The sequence below is a fragment of the Prionailurus bengalensis genome, chromosome A2 (genome assembly GCF_016509475.1).
Source record: "Prionailurus bengalensis isolate Pbe53 chromosome A2, Fcat_Pben_1.1_paternal_pri, whole genome shotgun sequence".
Taxonomy (NCBI): domain Eukaryota; kingdom Metazoa; phylum Chordata; class Mammalia; order Carnivora; family Felidae; genus Prionailurus; species Prionailurus bengalensis.
In genome coordinates, this window is record NC_057348.1 from 86,954,944 (window position 1) to 86,973,633 (window position 18,690).

Here is an 18,690-nt window from a genome sequence, read left to right on the forward strand (position 1 = left end):
AAAAAAATCATCCATTAAATGAGCATGCTTATATTTCTACAAGGCTTTCTATTTAACAGAGACTTAAAATCAAGCCAGAAACATCCATATTCTTCTCGGAAGAATTTCACACCCTAATAATTTTAAGTTTGCATATAACTTCAGGACTCAAATACCTTATGTTTGTGAAATAATAGGTTATGCACATTATTTCTATAAATTATTACAATTCAAGGTAAGAAGAGCCCAATAAAGCTTTTGATAAACAGCTCATATCTTATTACTGATAGTTGTACTAGTGAGTATATGATTTCACATTAGACAAATCTAAATTGAAATTTTGGCACTAACTGTGTGATCTGGGGCATTTATGTATATTCTCTTAGTTTTCTTTGTAAAAATGCAGATAATCCAAATGTCACTTGAATGTTGTGACGTTTCCATAAAATAATGTATAAGTGAGAACACTTTGTACAGGGCTATCAACACCGACCTCTACCTTTCCTGTATACATTCTTCTAGCTAAAAACAAACTGGTTTTTGTTTTCAGATGACCCCAGATCATGCCATGATGGTATCAAGGTGACTCACACCTTACTGGCTGACTTCTCCCTTGAGAATACAAAACAAAAGCGATATTCTCCTTTGCCAGTATAAAAGGGGCATACGGACAACCAGAACCACTTTGGCAGCAAAGACCATTAAGACAAGCACACTTTTGCCCCAGTGGCAGGTATTGGCAAGACCTGCTGGGCTCACCTTTCCTGAACCTTAATCAGTTCCGGCACGTCCAAAGTTGCAATGTAATTACTCATGTGGACTCATTTATAGAATCTGTGAATAATGTGACAAAATGGCATTAGCAGTGTAGTAAGAGATGCATCTCAAATAGGAATGTTAAAGACAAATTATGAGACACTCAGAGGGTGTTTTTTTTCTTCAGCCACGTAGGTAAATAAATTACTCAGCAGCTTTAGAGTGACACAGTTGGGTGAAGGGGCTCCATATATCCTTGATATAGGCTTCATTTAACTTGATAGGACTATGTCCAAGTAGGCAAAACGTTAGCTCCACTAACTCAGGAAGTTCTCCCGTGAGGGATCAGGAAGAGCTGTCATGCCATAAAACACACTACATACGTCACTACATAAAACAGTTGCTTACTTGGTGACAGGTTTTGCTGAGAAAGTATCCTTGGCAACTGCCACAGCCAATACCTCTTAAATGACTTGGAGTCACTGCTCACATTTACCCCTACTTAATCCATAAATTCACCACCATGCCTTGGATGCTTCTGACTCTGAAACACAACCTCCATTGTTTTTAAACTTATGGCTGCATTTGACATAGAGGGACCCGCCTTCTTAAACTTTTTTCTGTGTGGTACCTGCCATTTTACTATCTTGGCTCTCCTCTTGGTTCTTTCTTGGTCTCTTGGTGTAGATTTCTCATTCTCTCTGAGGCACAATCCTCTACCCTTCCCTGATCTCATGTTTTATTTGCATTCATTTGGTAAGTCTTCTGTTTCCTCATTTCAACCAGCTTCCCTAAGACCGATCTCACACACAGATTATCCACTGTTTTGTATTTCCTGTTAATTACAAAACACTGACCGAAACTTACACCATCCTTCATTATTTACAATCCAGTGTCTCTCCACACAAACTGCACCTCCCCATTTACTAACTTCCCTATTCCTGACAATTACATTATTCTTCTTCTAGTTCCTCTGTCCTCATGTGTTGTCATACTTCTTACTCATTATTATGCCTTCATAGCCAACACATCACAAATTCCTATCAACATCTCTTCTGTGGTGATGGTGGGAAACATTCATTCCATTTCACCATTTTCCCACGTTAGACTTTCCCATGTTAGGCTCTTCTATTTTGTGACTGATTCGTTGACTTTATCTCATGGTAGATTGCTCCCAAATCTTCCTGCTTTCTGTGTCTGCTGCTATGCGCAGCTTGATTCTGTTTCGGGACCTATGCTGTTGTACCTGCCTGTAGGGACTTCCCCACTGCTGGTTCCTTATTGGAAAAGACTGAATGAAAATGTCATCTCTTCAAACAGGCCTCCCTCACAGCACTGTAAGAGTGTACTCCTTCCCTTATTACCACCATGTCATCTGTCAACCTTTCTACAAGTGGGCATGCAAAATTACCTGCAAAAAAGAACAAGTCCTTCAAGTAAGTTTCTTTTGACTAATACCTTTCCCCTTTATTTCAACAAATGTGTATTATTTTACTCTGTTTCAAATTTCATTTCCTTTTATCATGCTCCTTATTCAGATTCTATTGCTTGCCCAAGCAAGTGAAAATTGTTCAGTTAACCAGATCTTGCTTTTTCTTTTTTTAGAGAGAGAGAGAGAGCAAGCAAGAGAAAGAGAAAGCAGGGCAGAGGTGCACAGGGAGAGAGAATCTTAAAGAGGCTCCATGCTTAGTGTGGAACCTGACACGGGGCTCGATCCCATGACCCTGGGATCATGACATGAGCCGAAATCATGCGTTTGACACTCAACTGACTGAGCCACCAGATGCTCCCAAATCCCGCCTTTCTAAATCCGTATTCCAAAACAGCTTACTGCAGTGTTTCTCATAGGTTTGGTGGAATAGATACGTTTCTGGTGATCAATCAGTTTTATACAAAGACTTCGACTATTGTGTTTAGTTTTCATGATAATGTAAATTAATAAACTGTATTTGGGATCGTGGGGAAGATCAACTTCATTGTTAGTATTGGTGTTTATCATAGATTCTGAACTATTTTCAAAGCTTTAACAGTTTCCAGCTGCTGAGAACAAAGATGAATGTAGTATGTTAATGGTACGTTCCAGCCAGATGAAAACCAAACAACATCCCGATGTAGTAACGTACATAAAAAGTTTTGAAGTCACTTGTATCAAGTGTTAGGGGGATTGAGTCATCACACAGCAAAAAGTGCTCCAGGCAGATGTTTTATACACTCATGGACACACACACATATATAGTTGTCTGTGTCCCATGTTATGTTCATGGAGATGCCTTATTTCAGTGAAAAAAAAAATAACACATTAGATAAAGATTAAAAAATGCAAGTATTTATATCTTATTCGTGAATTTATTTTGTTTCTACATTTGAATAAAAGTTACAAGCAAAAATATGCACTCGTTTTATTCTTGTGCATATTTAATAAACATTTTAATATAAATTCTGCCAGCAGCACAGGACGTTTTACATTCAATGGCACAAGGTGGGAACAACCTGTAGATACACCAGAGTCAAATCTTCCTCTTTGTAACTCCTGTACTCATTTCCTTGTAGTGCCCCTTTATCGCTTCCATGTCTTATTCTAGTCTTACCCTTGCTTTCTGATAGCGAACTCCCTTATACTGTCTACCAATCCACTTTTTAAAATTTCTTTCCAAGTTTACATTTTCATTTCTTAATGAATATTTTCTTTTCAGCCAGATAGGTCTCATTTCTTTTTGTAAGTCACTAAGCATTCACATGTGTAGCACACAAGCTGGTATTTGCTCCTCTTCAAATAATTTTGTGATGCAAGTTTTTTCCCTTTAACCATATGACAAGTTTCATAAGAACAAAGGTCTATCTCTTAATTATTCTAAATAGTCCATAATGAGTAGTGTGCTCAGAATACAGAGAAATGACAACATACTGATTAGTCCAGAGTGTGCAAGAATGCAAGACAATGGGATACCCCAGTAACGATATATCCAGAAGTTATTCACTTGTGGATTTACTCCAGAAGTAAATCCAATAAGGATTTAGACGGAAGGAAGCAAAGATGATTTGAGGAGCAGTTAGTAACTATTGAAAGGGCTATGCTTTGCAGATATAAATAGGAAAACCACTTGTAGGACACTGTTTTCACCTGAAAGGAATCTGCATACCAACACCCTCACTGAATACGATCCTTTATCTTCTCCCTACTCTATATCCTGTGCGAATGCAAATATGAAAACAGGAAAGTCATCTATCCTAGTTTCTGGCATATACCAACCAGTTTATGAAAGTGTTCTAAAATAAAACAAAAAGCAGAAATGAAGATAAATACAAATCCTTGACCACTGGATTAGGAGTGCTTATTTTTTCAAGCATGTATTTCTTTCAAAATCAGAAACCCAACTTGAGAAACACCACACTGTGTATATATAAAGTCCACACTGGTTCAAAGATGTGGAGGCATGACAATTACAATGGGAGCTGTCCTACATCATTTATTTGCACATTGGAGATAGTTCCTGTCTCAGAATGTAGGTCTCCCCTCTTGGTTATGGTGTTAGAAATTGAGAAATAAAAGACATTTCAATTCTGAAATCTGGACGGCTGTATGCTATATGGACGTTAAATCGCCTTGAAAGTTAAATGTATCTTCCATAGCCTATGGATACCCAAAAATAAAAAAATGACTTAGAAATTTGTATTTGAAGTCCTTCCATGATTTAATCTTTCCACTTGAGTCCACATGGGCACCTTCGACAGCAAATCTTGATTACACAATTGTTTTCATCAGCTGTGCTTTCTCTATGTCTGAAGACCTGATTTCCTTGTTCAAGAAGATGATACATAATACATCCCTTTATCAAATATTCCTACAGGCAATCTACAAAAATAAAGCATTTCTTACTCAAAGTGGTTTTAATATTCTGAGTTATAAAGATTGATTCAGTATGTTTCGTAATGTCTAACAAAAAAAAAAGGTAATTGAACAAAGAACTCTGCACATCTGGTAGCTGGTCAGGAAGAAGGAGTGATTTCCATGTGTATCAACCATATGGTTCTACACTTTTCATAGGAAAAGAACAGACACAGGCCTTGAATTGGTTTCTTTCAGAATATATTTAACAATGAAATTAGTTTTAGTCAAGAAATAAAGGCCAACAATTTATATAATTGTTTGCTTATCCGGCCTACCTTCAATACAAAAAAAATATTGGTTGACTTACAAAAAATATGTCATAATACAGCATAAAAATTAAGCAAAACTTCTTTTATAAAAACACTTTCTAAATCTGCCTTATGATAGAGAGTATTACCCAACAGAAACAGAGTGAATTACTTGATGGCACATTTAGGGAAACCTATCACACTATATAAAGAAATAAAGTTGTAGGTATATACTTCAGATTAAAGACCCAAATGTGGAAAACCTGTTTCTTTTAAGTTTATTCATTTATTTATTTAAAGAGAGAGCTTGAGTGAGAGAGAGAGAGAGAGAGAGAGAACGCATGCATACGTGTGAGTGGGGAAGGGGCAGAGAGAGGAGGCGAGAGAATCCCCATCAGGCTCCGTGCGGTCATGAACCATGAGATCATGACCTGAGCCAAAATCAAGAGCCAGACTCTTAACCACCCAGGTGCCTCAATTAAAACGCATTTCTAATACAAAAAGATGCCGAGAGGTCATAAATATGAACTCAAAACCATACTGCAAAAACAATGTTACACTGAAAAACATCAACTATATCTATATCAGAGAAAAGCTTGAACATTTATATTCAAGAACTAATTAATGTACAGAAGATTCAAAGGACTCTAACGAGAAAAATAGGGAAAAAATATATAAACAGGCAAATCAGAGAAAAAACAACCCAAATGTTTAATAAGTATGCAAGTTAATGTTCAATCTTACTAGTAATTTTAGAAATACGAATTTAAATAACACAGCACCTTATCCCAATAAGAGAGGCACAAGTTAGAAAATACCAAAATTGGTGAGAGTGTGGGAAAATGAGAATCCACATAAACTGCTTTGATGGTACAGATGATGCCAAAATTCTGGAAAGCAAGCTGACAAAACTGTAGAAATGAAGGCTGTCAGAAGGCAAGAATGCAGAGATTTGCACTCACATCTGTAGGAGGTTATGTGAAGAGATGATCCTTAAAGATGTCATAGTGGGAATTAATTGGTCCACTCTTAGGGGTGTTGATCAACTAAGAGCAATGAATGAATGCTGTGGGATATGGGATATTGAGTTGCAGTCAGAAACAATGAAATAAAGACGCACACGGCAACAGTGATCAACTATAAAAACACAGTGTTGAGTTATAAAGAGAAACAGAGTAAGATCTCTAACTCAATAGCTTTATTTTTACAGTTCACGAATACTCAAAATGCTATATTCTTGTTCAATATAGTACAAATGATGTAGTACTGGACTTAATCCAATCATTACAATGCATGCATATGGCAAAGCAAAGATGAAAGTGGAGAAGGGTGGTCCAGGAAAAATTAAGTCAAACAAGAAAGGAGATCTGTGTGAACCCATTACGACAATGTGCTATGAACTAAATAATATGACTATAGTGATTATCTTGGTTTGGCAACCAATAAACCAGGTCTATAAGATCTGTTCAAGCTATGGTATACTGTTCAAGCTATAGAAATCATATGATTTCAGAAATAATGCTAAAAAAATAAACAGCAGTGTAAGGGTAATGTTTTATTAAAAATTTCCAAAGATAAGAATAATCAGGACAATCTAGATGAAGGGAAAATAGGAGAGGATCAAAGAAAGATAATGTTTGGACACATAAATGCTTATCATAAGGCACTAAACAACTACCATATTTGGAGTAGAAAGTCAACACTAAATTACCTAGTGACCAAAGCAAAGGGGAGAGTATGATAAATTCTAAGACCTGAATGTCTCTAAAGTATATTTTTGAAGTTATTCTTTATCATAGGGAATATAGTCAATGATATTGCAATAGCCTTGTATAGGGACAGATGGCAGCAAGCATAGCACAGCCTATACAGAAGCTGAATCACTATGCTGTACATCTGAAGATAATGCGACATTGTGTGTCAACTATACTCAAATAAAAAATTATTAAAAAGTAAAGGTACTCCTTATGTCAAGTACACCTTTCTCTGGCAATGAGGTCTGAGAAAAAAATCTCTTCTGTGTTTTCATAAAATGAGATATAGGTGTCCAAACAGCAGCACGACAGTAAACACAGTAAATGCAAGTACAGTTCAGTATAAGCTATTCTTTGGGACTAACACGATGTGGTACGGATACACAGTTCTATGTTCTTGTATCTTCATGCAGATGTACCCTTTTTATTATCTAGAAGACTATGTGAACTATAACTTTCACTGGAACAAAAGAAATTAAAAAGAGAATTCCTATGTTTGCTCTTTTTGAAGGTCTACCATGTGCTTGACACCGGCCTTGCTGCATTACCATGTTAGTGTAATCAGAAGCCTCGAGTCAGAGTAATCTTAGTGGGATAAAACATAGATCTGCATTTGATTCCAAAGATATGGGAATTTTAGTTTTCAAAGATGTTAAGTATTCTCTTGGAAAATTAACCAGAGAGGGTTCTATCTAAACCACTAGATCAACTTCCATCCTTAAGACCACAAACTTGCTCTATGTTTTCCTTTTACAGGAACTGTGTCTTTACCACTGTGAAGGAAAAAATGAAACTAATGGGCTCTACTAATTATTTCAGAACTAAAATATGGAGCAAATGACATAAAAATATGCTTGTCAAGGCTGAAAATGTAAATTATGAGTATCTACTTGTAAAGAATTGTTAGCTTAGAAAAGATGAACCGAGTTTTTTTTAAAGACTGAAATGGAAACACCAAAAAGGCTAAGCAGATGTTTCAAATGAGGCAGGGTTCATGCACTTTATGTTATGACAACAAGAAAAACAAATAATATTCATGTAGAACAAACCTCATGCTTTCAGTACATGTATATAAAGACAAAATCGCAAACTTATGGCTGTCATTGATCCCCTAGGCTTCCTGTCATGGGTTACCATTGGGAAGGTCAAGAAAATATGGGTCATCTAGCAAACGAGATAGAATAAGGATGAAATTTCACATCATATCTCTTTCAGTTTTGATGACATAATAAATGTGCAACATCAAGAGATGTAACTTGTATACTCCATTTTTCTTTGTTCTGTTTTTACAAGAGAAGCTGTCTCCACAATGTGCTGAATCATCAATAAAATTATGTTTTACTTAAAGCTGTACAAATTCTGTGTGGATGCAGTGAACTCTGGAAGGGACTGCTGGCGGATAAGGTAACCATGCCTCTTAGATTTCTCAGCAGTAATTAGATGACTCTGATGAATTTATCCTACTCAGTAGGTGGTCTGAAAGCAGAGTTCAAAGTGACAACTTGTGCCATCCAGTTAACAAACAGAATTGAGAGAGTGGGGTGAAACTGAAGTCTTGGGGTTTTGATGTCAACTTACATTCTCTCTTGGATTTTTTATAATAAACATGAACATGCGCATCTGTGCATTATTTAAGCAATCTGCACAATACATATAATCAGCTATTTTAAAGTGAGAGACTTTATTTTTAAGACACATAAGCACACACAAAAAACATTTTCCCTTAAATAAAGAATCTACAATGGAAAGATCAATGAGGATTAAGGGGAAAATGAAACTTCCATGCTTACCAAAGAATAGATTGTGATGCTGATCCTATGGGCCAGCAACTTTCTCACGTGCCTTTTATCACTTTGGAGAATATTTTATATGTTTTGGGATTGCCCTCCCCCAGTTTCTTCACTTGGAATTTACATACATTTATTCAATTTCTTCGTGGAACTCTACCTTGTTTACAGTGTCTTTGGGACACATTGGTTTTATCAATAAAGGTCTAATGAACAAAGTCTGAAACAACACACTCCAAGAAACTATTCATATTGTTTGGTTTTAATGAAAACTCATTCCAATGACATTATAGTTGCGCAGCACAAAATGGTGGCTTAGTTATTCGTGAAAATATTTTTTTTCTCCAAAATACAGAGATATTTTTCAGAATAATACTTATTTAATAAAGCTTCACTCTACCTCAAATCAGAGGCCAAAAAACTTCCTGTAAAGAGCTATATAGTAAAGGTTTTTGGGGTTTGTAGGTCATATGGTCTCTGTTATAAGTACTCAACTTTGTGGTTATAGGATGGAAACATCCACAGATTCTAGGTAAACACATGGGTGTGGCAGTTTTCAAATAACATTTTATTTACATAAGAGGTGGGAGACCAGATCTGGTCTCCAGACTGTAGTTTGCCAAACTTCTGCTTTAAATCGTCGTCAGGTTCAAAGACATACTCTGTCTTCAGGTTAAGATCATATACTCCAAACTTACAACATTCAAAGTGAGTAATGTATTAAGGTAAAAAGTTATTTACTTATGTTACGAATAGCTTGAACAAATTAAGGTTTTCTTTATCATGATTACTGAGAAGTACACATACTGAATAAACATTTAAAACTAAGCAATAAATACATAAGTAAATTTTCCCTCATTTACTTAGTTTTAAAATGTAGTGTTTGTGCATTCTAGAGAAAGAGAAATGTACAGAGAAATACTTCAATTGTCCAACCAGTGTCGTAACAAGTATGAATTCCTTTCCTTTGGAATGTTACTCATGATGAATTTTTGCATTTTGGGAGCTTATAAATTCAAGTATATGGAACTGAGAATTCATAAACTAGCGTGTATTATTTCCAGTGCTTTAGTTATGTTTATAACAGTTTTGTCCTCTGAAATTACAAAAATATAATTTATATATCCTTACACATATAAAGAAGATTTTAACTGATATTCCAAACTTAAATAATTATGGAATGAATTTGGAACAGCTAAACTTGGATTTTGTGGACGAAATTATCTTCCTTATCCACATACATAAAATCTTTATTTTCTTTTTTTCCCCCTTCAGAAAATGAGTGGTTTTTCTCTTCCTTCTTGAAACTCACAAACTCACAACAAAATTAGAATTTGTCTTCTAATTTTTCCTGGGATGTGGGTTTTTGCCTTGCTTCTAGGCTTTGCTCAAAATCACTTCTTATTTAGTCATTCTCCAAGGTAACCTACACAGTTGGAGGTACCATGACATTGTGACTAAGGGTCTAGAACTGAAAATAGAGTATCTGGTCTGAAACTCAAACTCATTTCACAGGCTATGTAATACTGTGAAAGTAACTCAATCTCTTTGTGCTTCAGTTTCTTCATCTATTAATTGGGGACAACAATACCAGGTATTTCATAAGACTCTTGTGAGGATTAAAAGTATTAAAATATGTAAAATTCACAGAACAGTGCCAGGAACACCGTAAGTGATATTGAAGAATGACTGCTGCTATATTATTCTTACTTTTATTACCTCCATGAATTTAATTACTACCTCTTTGCTGATGTCTCTCACATATCTCTTACCATTCCAAATCTTTCCTTTGAATTCTATATTCCTGAACATACATACACCACAGGAAAGCTCTACCTAAATGCTTTATCGAAGACCTCGGTTCAACATGGCCAAAAATGAATTCAACATCTTCTAAACTTTCTATTCCTCCCTGTGTTCTTTAAATCATTGTTATTGCACCATCTACTACCAAAACATCCAAAGAACATGTCAATCATTATGACTGCTTCTCTTGTATCTCACAAATTAAATGCACAGCGTGTTCTCTTATAAAAATGAAAACCTTTTTTTTTTTTTTTTTCCATTCCTACTACCATTGTTCAGTTCTGGTCAAAAGTCTTCCATGTGACTACTGAAATACCTTCTTAAACAGTCTTCGTGACACCCACTTATCCTCAAAGCTTACAAACAAGATTCAAGAGTAATGTGTCTAAAAGGTTGTCTAAGGTGTTCTCATTGGCTTATAAATAAAGTGAAATGGTTCCTTGATCTGTGTACTCATTTGTGTATCCTCATTTCCAGCCACAGATCTACACATACCACATTGTTTCTCATCCCCATCACATATGCTCATCCTATTCTCTCTGGTAGTTAACTTCTACTCATCCATTAAGACCTAGCTCACATGTCACCTCTGCCTTGAATATTTTCCTGATTGTCTATCATGCAACCTCCATAGCCAACCTGTTGGTTGACAGTTTTTCTTTTCTCGTAGTTTCTTTTTTTTTAATGTTTATTTTATGATTTTGAGAGAGAGCGAGCGAGCGAGCAAGCAGGGGAGGAGCAGAGAGCAAGAGGGAGACACAGACTCTGAAACAGGCTCCAGGCTCTGGGCTATCAGCACAGAGCCCGATGTGGGTCTTGAAGTCACAAACTGTGAGATCATGACCTGAGCCAAAGTCAGACACTTAACCGACAGCCACCCAGGTACCCCATCTTTTCTCATATTCCAACATAACTTTTATTATATTTATTATAAATACAATATATTCAACAATATAATTATCAGTTTACATTCTTGTATTCACTTTAAGACTATAGGCTTCTAAAGGGCTAAGGCCTTTATTCATTACCAATAAGGTATCCTCTGTGTATTTTTTATTTAAAATTGTTTTTCAATGTTTTATTTTATTCAATTGTTTTTAACATCTATTTATTTTTGAGAGCCAGAGAGAGACAAAGCATGACTGGGGAGGGTCAGAGAGAGAGGGAGACACAGAATCTGAAGCAGGCTCCAGGCTCTGAGCTGTCAGCACAGAGCCTGATGTTGGGCTCGAACCCACAAACTGTGAGATCACAACCTGAGCTGAAGTTGGACACTCAACCGACTAAGCCACCCAGGCACCCTTTCTCTGAGTATTTATTGAGCTCAAAACACTAATTGCAGACACTTTAAACAGCGAGGAGACCAGAAAGTTGAAAAAGTATTCATTCCACCTGAGAAGTTACATAGCCTTCAGGATTCTGAATAATAACAGAGGGCATGTGGAAAATCCCATTGCTATTATGTGTATGAGGCAGCCACATGTACATTATTTGACCTTGAATATAAAGGCACACTGAAAGTTAATGCTGCATCACATAAAATTATATATATTATAAAATATATTATATATTATATATTATATTATATTATATAATAATATATTATAATATATTATATTATATATTATATATTATATATTATATATTATATATAACATATATTATAAAAATATATTTATATTTAATATATTTTTATATTTATATATTTTGTTATATATTTTTATAAAATAAAACTTTTATAAATTTTTAATATATTTTATATTTTATGAATATATTTTATATATTTTATATTTACATTTTATATTTATATTTAACAAGTTATATTTATAATATATATTATAAAATATATATTTACATATATGTGTGTGTGTGTGTGTATATATATATATATATATATCTCAAGCAGTATCAAGCAGTATAAGGGTCGTTTTTCAGGTGTCATATTCTAGAATATCTGCTATATAAGGGTTTCCATGTGCTCCATGTCCCAGGGCATCTGAAACTGTATTTAGCCTTCCAATTTCAGAAGGTTGTGTGATTTAGTAGAAAGAACACAGACAGCTGGATTTGAGATGACTTTACTAGCAGTCAGTAACCAGGAAAGTTATTAAACATTCTGTGTTTCAATTGTGTCACATGTAAATCATGTCAAATAAAATGGTACAATCTATAAAATGCACATAGCAAATCGCTCGGTACTTAGACAATGATTAAATGTGAAGCATCTCAGCTATGGAGTCAGGAATATCTGAGTCCAAACCTTGGGTCTGTCACAGATTTTGTTTATGGCCTATACCTCTCTCACATTCCACATTTTTAAGATCAGGTTGATTACTTCTAATGTGCATTTGTGAGATATAAAAACAAAAGGTAAGTCACCTACCCACTATTGCAGCTCCTGTGTTCAGTAGATGCACACAGAAGGGACTTACCTATAAAGCCTCTTCTATTAAATCTTTTCCCTCAGGATATTATAGTAACTGATGCACATCTTAACTGACTAGGTCATTGAGTCTAGGGAAAATACTTCCTTATGAAGTACCTACACAACAGGCTTTCAATAAACATTTATGGAATTCATAAAATGTACAGAGATTGTGTTTCTTGCATGGAATTTAAGAAAGCAGGAGACCATAAAGTGCATCTTTGAGAAAACAGCAGTAATCCAGTCTGGAGCTAGGTAACTGAATTTCTAGATACTTTCTAGAAATTCAGCTATGTAGCATTTCAAAAACTTCATTTGAGCAAAATTTTTATCTACCTCAATATGTGGTTTCCACATAACTTGAGAGGGCTGAGTCTGAATTTGCAGACAGAAGTTCCAGACTCAAAAATTTTGGTTCCAGAAAAGGAACACACACACACACACACACACACACACACACACACACACACACAGTTTTTTACAATCCAAATTTTTTACAAAGCTTATGGTCTGACTGCAAAGCAATGACTTATGGATTGTAGTGTCTGTGATGGATCTTGATGGCTACTGTCAGGTGTAGTCTAAAAGCACTTCCATATGAGGAAAGAAATGGAGTGGACAAACTTAAATATATTATACAATGGTCAAGATTTGATAATAAAATAACTATCTGTCCATAGTAACTACCATCTATACATAAATGGTCTTTAAAAAAATTCTAAAAGCTTCAAAAACAGACTCTAAAATTTAGGACTTTTAAAAAACCCTCAGAGGACACACAAAGTTATTCTGTTTTGTGTATTAAGCATACACATCCATCTTTTTAAGAAGGTAGCAATTTTGTGCTTTGTTCTAGATTGTGAATAAATCAATATATATTGCTATGTATACAGAAACCAAGTATTATATTATTATTACACCTAATGCAGAGTAAATTCAAAATTTCAAATATCACTAAATACATCAGTCATGGAAATTTGAAAAACAGGGACTAAAATTTGGGGAAAGGAGAAGCAGATTATATTAACAATATGAGAAAGAAGCTTATAATTGAACATTGATGGATGCAGCATGTCAAAATGATTTGGAAAGGATTTCCAAATGAGGCAGATTATGGTGAGTTCCAAATTAGAAACAGAACATACTAAGGGAAGAAAACCACTGATGAAAGAATTACTTCTCTGTCTCCTGAAGCCATTCAACCAGAGGAGCTATAGAATATTCCCAGGTCCTCTCCTGCCAAGTGAGTTATGATGGAATTTAAAAATCAAGTTCACATCAGATTTGTGGAATGGAAAATATTTTAGTACCAAATCAACAATGTATTTTAGAGCAATAGGCTGTAACATTTTTGGACAGATGTTTATTCTTATGACGTCATGAAAATTTAGGGGAATTTTCCTGTCTCTGAATGCCTTACTATATTATCTCTAAAAGCCTTTGTTGAGTGCCTTCCTCTGTAATAACTATCCCAGGAAACTGGGATTTATAAATTTAATCATCTTCCAGGATGTATTATATAATTTTGGACCAAAAACATGTAATACTTTTAGTTTCACAGTAGACTAGAAAAAAAAAAAAGGCATCAAAAGTCAATGTGCTGTACATTTGGAATCTATAGTTGATGACTTCATTGATTCACTTTCTATCTACTATGCACGTATTAACTTCTCCCTGGGTCCAAAGATAGGTGTCTAACATTTATTTCCCTAATTCAATTTGCAACCTTCTTTTCACTATGGAACATTTTGCTAGAATTCACCAATATCTATTTCCTTTTAACCAAATTTCATTCTATTTTCATAGTTCCACTTTTGTGAAAATTGAGTTCAAAGCCCACATTAGCATCAACAATGCTTTATCTGCCTTCACTAATTGCTTCATGCCCTTGACTGTGCCAATATACAAGCAGATTTCTAGACTTGCATAAAAAGATTAGCCAGTAACTGCCTCTACAGTATTCCTTATGTGTAATTTAAATGCTAGGGTGCTGAGGAGGCTCAGTTGATTGGGCATCTGACTCTTGATTTCGGATCAAGATCTCACGGTTCATGAGTTCGAGCCCCATATCAGGCTCTGTGCTGACAGTGAGGGGCCTGCTTGGAATTCTCTCTCTTCCTCTCTCTCTGCCCCTCCCCCATTCATGAGCATGCATGTTCTCTCAAAATAAACAAACTTAAAAAAAAACAAACAGATTTTAAACGCTTCCTATTCTTACATCTACAAAAGCAGCCCAACTGATTCCTCTCTTAGATCATAATAAAAATATAATCTCTATTAGTCAATCCACCTAAAAGGACAAACAGATGCGTTTCTTTTATTTCCAGTGGGCAATAATGGGACCCCTATGTTGAATTTTCATATGTGATTCAATTGCTTTATCAAACAAATGTTGCTGGTGTTGTTTTAATTCTATTATCCATATGTCTAAGATATACATGTTAACGGTGTTTGAATTTGTTATTTTTCTAGAACATTACCTTGGGTGATACAATTTAAGACTATCATTTTGACTTGATACTAAAACCATGAAACTATGAGTACCTCCTGAATAAAAATCCAATTTTCAGAATCCAAGTTTATTTTATACACACACACACACACACACACACACACACATATACACACATATATACATATATGTAATTTATTTACATGTGTAGGCACTTTATATTTGATATATATACATATGTATATATATATTTACATGCTACTTATATACATATGAAAAATTTAAATATACACATAGGTTTTTATAGCATTTATAAATTGTATATACATAGAAATCAATGTATTTAAAAATTTTTATATGTATATAAATCACACATAATAAATAAATCCATTCTTTAAATAACATGTATAGCATAATAGACTAATTCATTTTTAAATACCAATAAATCATCATCTATTTACTATCACACACCATATGCAAGACAGCATGGTGTGAATATGCAGCTATGAATTACCTCCTCTTTTCTTGTGTCACGTCCTTTCTGCACGAACCAGATAACTTTGGCTTGCAACGATCGTGGGGTACATTCCAGCAAAGTACTGTTGTTCTCTATGCCATAGGCCAGTCGCTCTTCAGTCTTATCCAAAGCATCCCCTACAATATAAATGTTAATATTAACCTTAAGACTTAAATTTTACCAGTAATATGTTTAAAAGATTATTTATATTTCTGCAGCAAAGTAAGTATCTTTCATTACTTACTGCTAATTTCTATGCACAGTCACTTAAAGTAGTTATTTAGAGACAATGGCATACCAAAATCTAGGCTTTAAAAAGGTAGTGCAGGGTATGGAGAGGACCAGAAGGAAGTAACTGGGAGTGTGGGTCCAAAGGACAGGCAGTCAGTCAGAAAGTACGTCACTGTTAAATGCATGGACAATCAGTGACAATATCCACTGATAACGCAGGCAAGAGAAGAGGAGCACCAAACATTCATGTAAGACATAGGATAAACAAAATTGATGGCAACAAACAAAAATAGAAGGCAGAAATCGAGGTGATACAGCATTACATAATCACAAGCTTGAGTGAGATTTTGTCAAGGGATTGCACTTTATCTAGATATTGGGTTCCTGCATTAAGAAAACAGTACAAAACTGAACTACAGACTTCATGACCCACAGCTTCTTGATTATAATCTGTATCTTGGCCCAGAGAGGCTCTCACTGGACTTGAACTCTAATGTGCATATGGGCAAGTACACTTAACTGCAGTGGGGAATAAAACCAAGTGGACGTATTCACTGGTGTTTTAACCAGTATCAAATTTATTAACCACAACCTGGGATTTTTTCCCTTATGCCTGAGTCCTCCTCACTTTCAAAACTGACCCCTAAGTCTTCCTAGATGAAGATCCTACCTTCCTCCAGCCAATGTTCTCAGAGGCTTACATTCTGAACCAAACCCTCAGTCAGCCTTGGGTCTAGCGAACTGAGGCTGTGTAACCCCTGCACTGTGCATAAGCACTGCTGGTCTCCCAGTCATGATTCTTCATCTCTCTGTCACCTCCTGGTAAAACTGGTGATGCAAATCGCAGCCTGTTCCAACCACCAACACGGTGTGAGGAGTCAAGAGCGTAGTTTTCTCTGTTGTCTGACTTCCTTACATTTGCTGGAGTTGCAATTTCCTCTCATCCTTTACTCATCAGACCACCTATTACCTTTCCTCAGAAACTCACATTTGCACCATCAGCCTGAGCTCTAGGCTTCCTTACTCTAGTGGAAGAGTTAAAGCTTTTCATTTTGTTTTATCCCAAAGCTTAGTGGTGACTTGATATAAGTTGGATCACTCTTGAAAAGATTATTGTAGGTTATGTAACATGGTAAAGATATTCCCAGGGTTGAGATGGAGACAGAGGTCCCACAAATCGCTGTGGCAGAATCTTTTCTAAGATTCCCCTATGGTGAGGTCCAACAGCAAGGTTTCGTGGTGGTATACAGAACTTACTTTCCTAACTAAAAGTTCTATGGCCACATGTAGTTAAAAATTTTGTTTTAAAATTCCACTATGTGGAAGAAAAAAAGAATACTTGCAGTAACATTGTTCTAGTACATATCAATCACAAAGAAAGTAAAGACTCTTTAAAAGAGTTCCCAGTGTCTCTTCACTGTACACCCTGAGTAACCCATAGCAATTGATTTTCTATGGATTACCGACAAACTGCTGTCCAAAGCATTGCTGAGCTGCGTTGCCATGCCGAACATCTTGTCTGCGGAACCGCCTGGAAGAAAGTAAATGTGCTGAGGAGATGTTCAGATTTCAATTTTCCAGACTTGAAAATACAGCCAACCACATAAAAGATTCAAGTAGTATTCTGCTACTGAAAAAAATTGATCAGTCATACAAAACAAGGGTAAAATTCAAGTTTCATAGTTTCCCATATTTTCATTGAATGTTATTCAATGGATAAGATCTACATTCAACTTCTCTTTAAGTGTCCATGTAAGTTTGAATTCTGGATCCTGAAACAATTATTTTTTTTTAAAGTTCGTTTTTTTTTTTTTTTTTTTTTTTTTTTCAGAAAGAGAGAGCAGGGGAGAGGCAGAGAGAGAGAGAGGGAAAGAGAGAATCCCAAGCAGGCTCCATTGCTGTCAGCACAGAACCTGATGCAGGGTTCAAACTCATGAACCGTGAGATCATGACCTGAGCTGGAAACAAGAGTCAGATGCTTAACCAATTGAGCTTAACCCCCTCCAACAATAATTAAAGAAAGCTCTCTTTACGTTTTGTTAAAAATCTAGTGCAACAAGAATTCTTCGGTTTCAAATGGGTGTTTTGGGTGGTAGGGAAGGTATGCCAAAAAGACAATGGGATTTGAGGCAGACTATTTGAATAAAAAAATCATAAAACTCCTTCATATAATGGAAATGCATACAAAAAAGGTAAGGGTATTTGAACCCAAATATTTTGTTCTATTCTTATCATAATCACATAGCAAAAATATACTTAATAAAAAGAGATACACTAATAATATATTCAACTTACTCTTTTATTCAGATATTGTGTGTAGAGATTATCTGCCTCTATTCAATGTGATTGTGTTATACATATTTAATAGGCTGTCTTTCAAAACTGCCTATTAGATTTAGGATCACTTCTGGTGTATTGTCATATTTTATAGATTGCTTATATATATAATAAAAAAATAACAACATTCTTTATCCCTGGGGAAAAAGTTTATAATACAGATCTTGTTTTAAATTTGCAAGCACCTTTCTGAGGGATTAAACAATAGAAATTATTATTAGTACTGAAATTCTAAACTCAAAATTCTCAGTATATTAATTTAGATTAGAGATAAAAATAGAAGTATTACATAAAGGCAGAAAATACCACTTGCTTTTCTAAATCATGGCATTTCTTCAAGATTGAGGGAAAAACAGAAGGCAAAGCAGAAGTTTCACCACAGAGGGAGATGGTGAGGCTTCCAAAGTGACAATGAGATGCTTTAACCATATGCAATGATGAAATTTGAAAAAGGAACCAGATTCAAATCCCAATGCCATCACTCACGTGTTGTTTGATCTTATACATAT

The 18,690-nt window shown here is 35.2% G+C and overlaps 1 protein-coding gene across 1 annotated transcript in view; it reads right to left on the reverse strand.

Moving 5' to 3' along the window:
- The window catches only part of SEMA3E (semaphorin 3E), a 243,916-nt gene that overhangs the window by 4,825 nt on the left and 220,401 nt on the right, over window positions 1–18,690 (reverse strand). The window contains exons 15-16 of the mRNA XM_043588729.1: window positions 17,308–17,375; window positions 15,611–15,750 (exon numbers count right to left, since the gene is read on the reverse strand). Of these exons, the coding sequence (XP_043444664.1) occupies window positions 15,611–15,750; window positions 17,308–17,375 (208 nt within the window). The remainder of the gene's footprint in view (window positions 1–15,610; window positions 15,751–17,307; window positions 17,376–18,690) is intronic.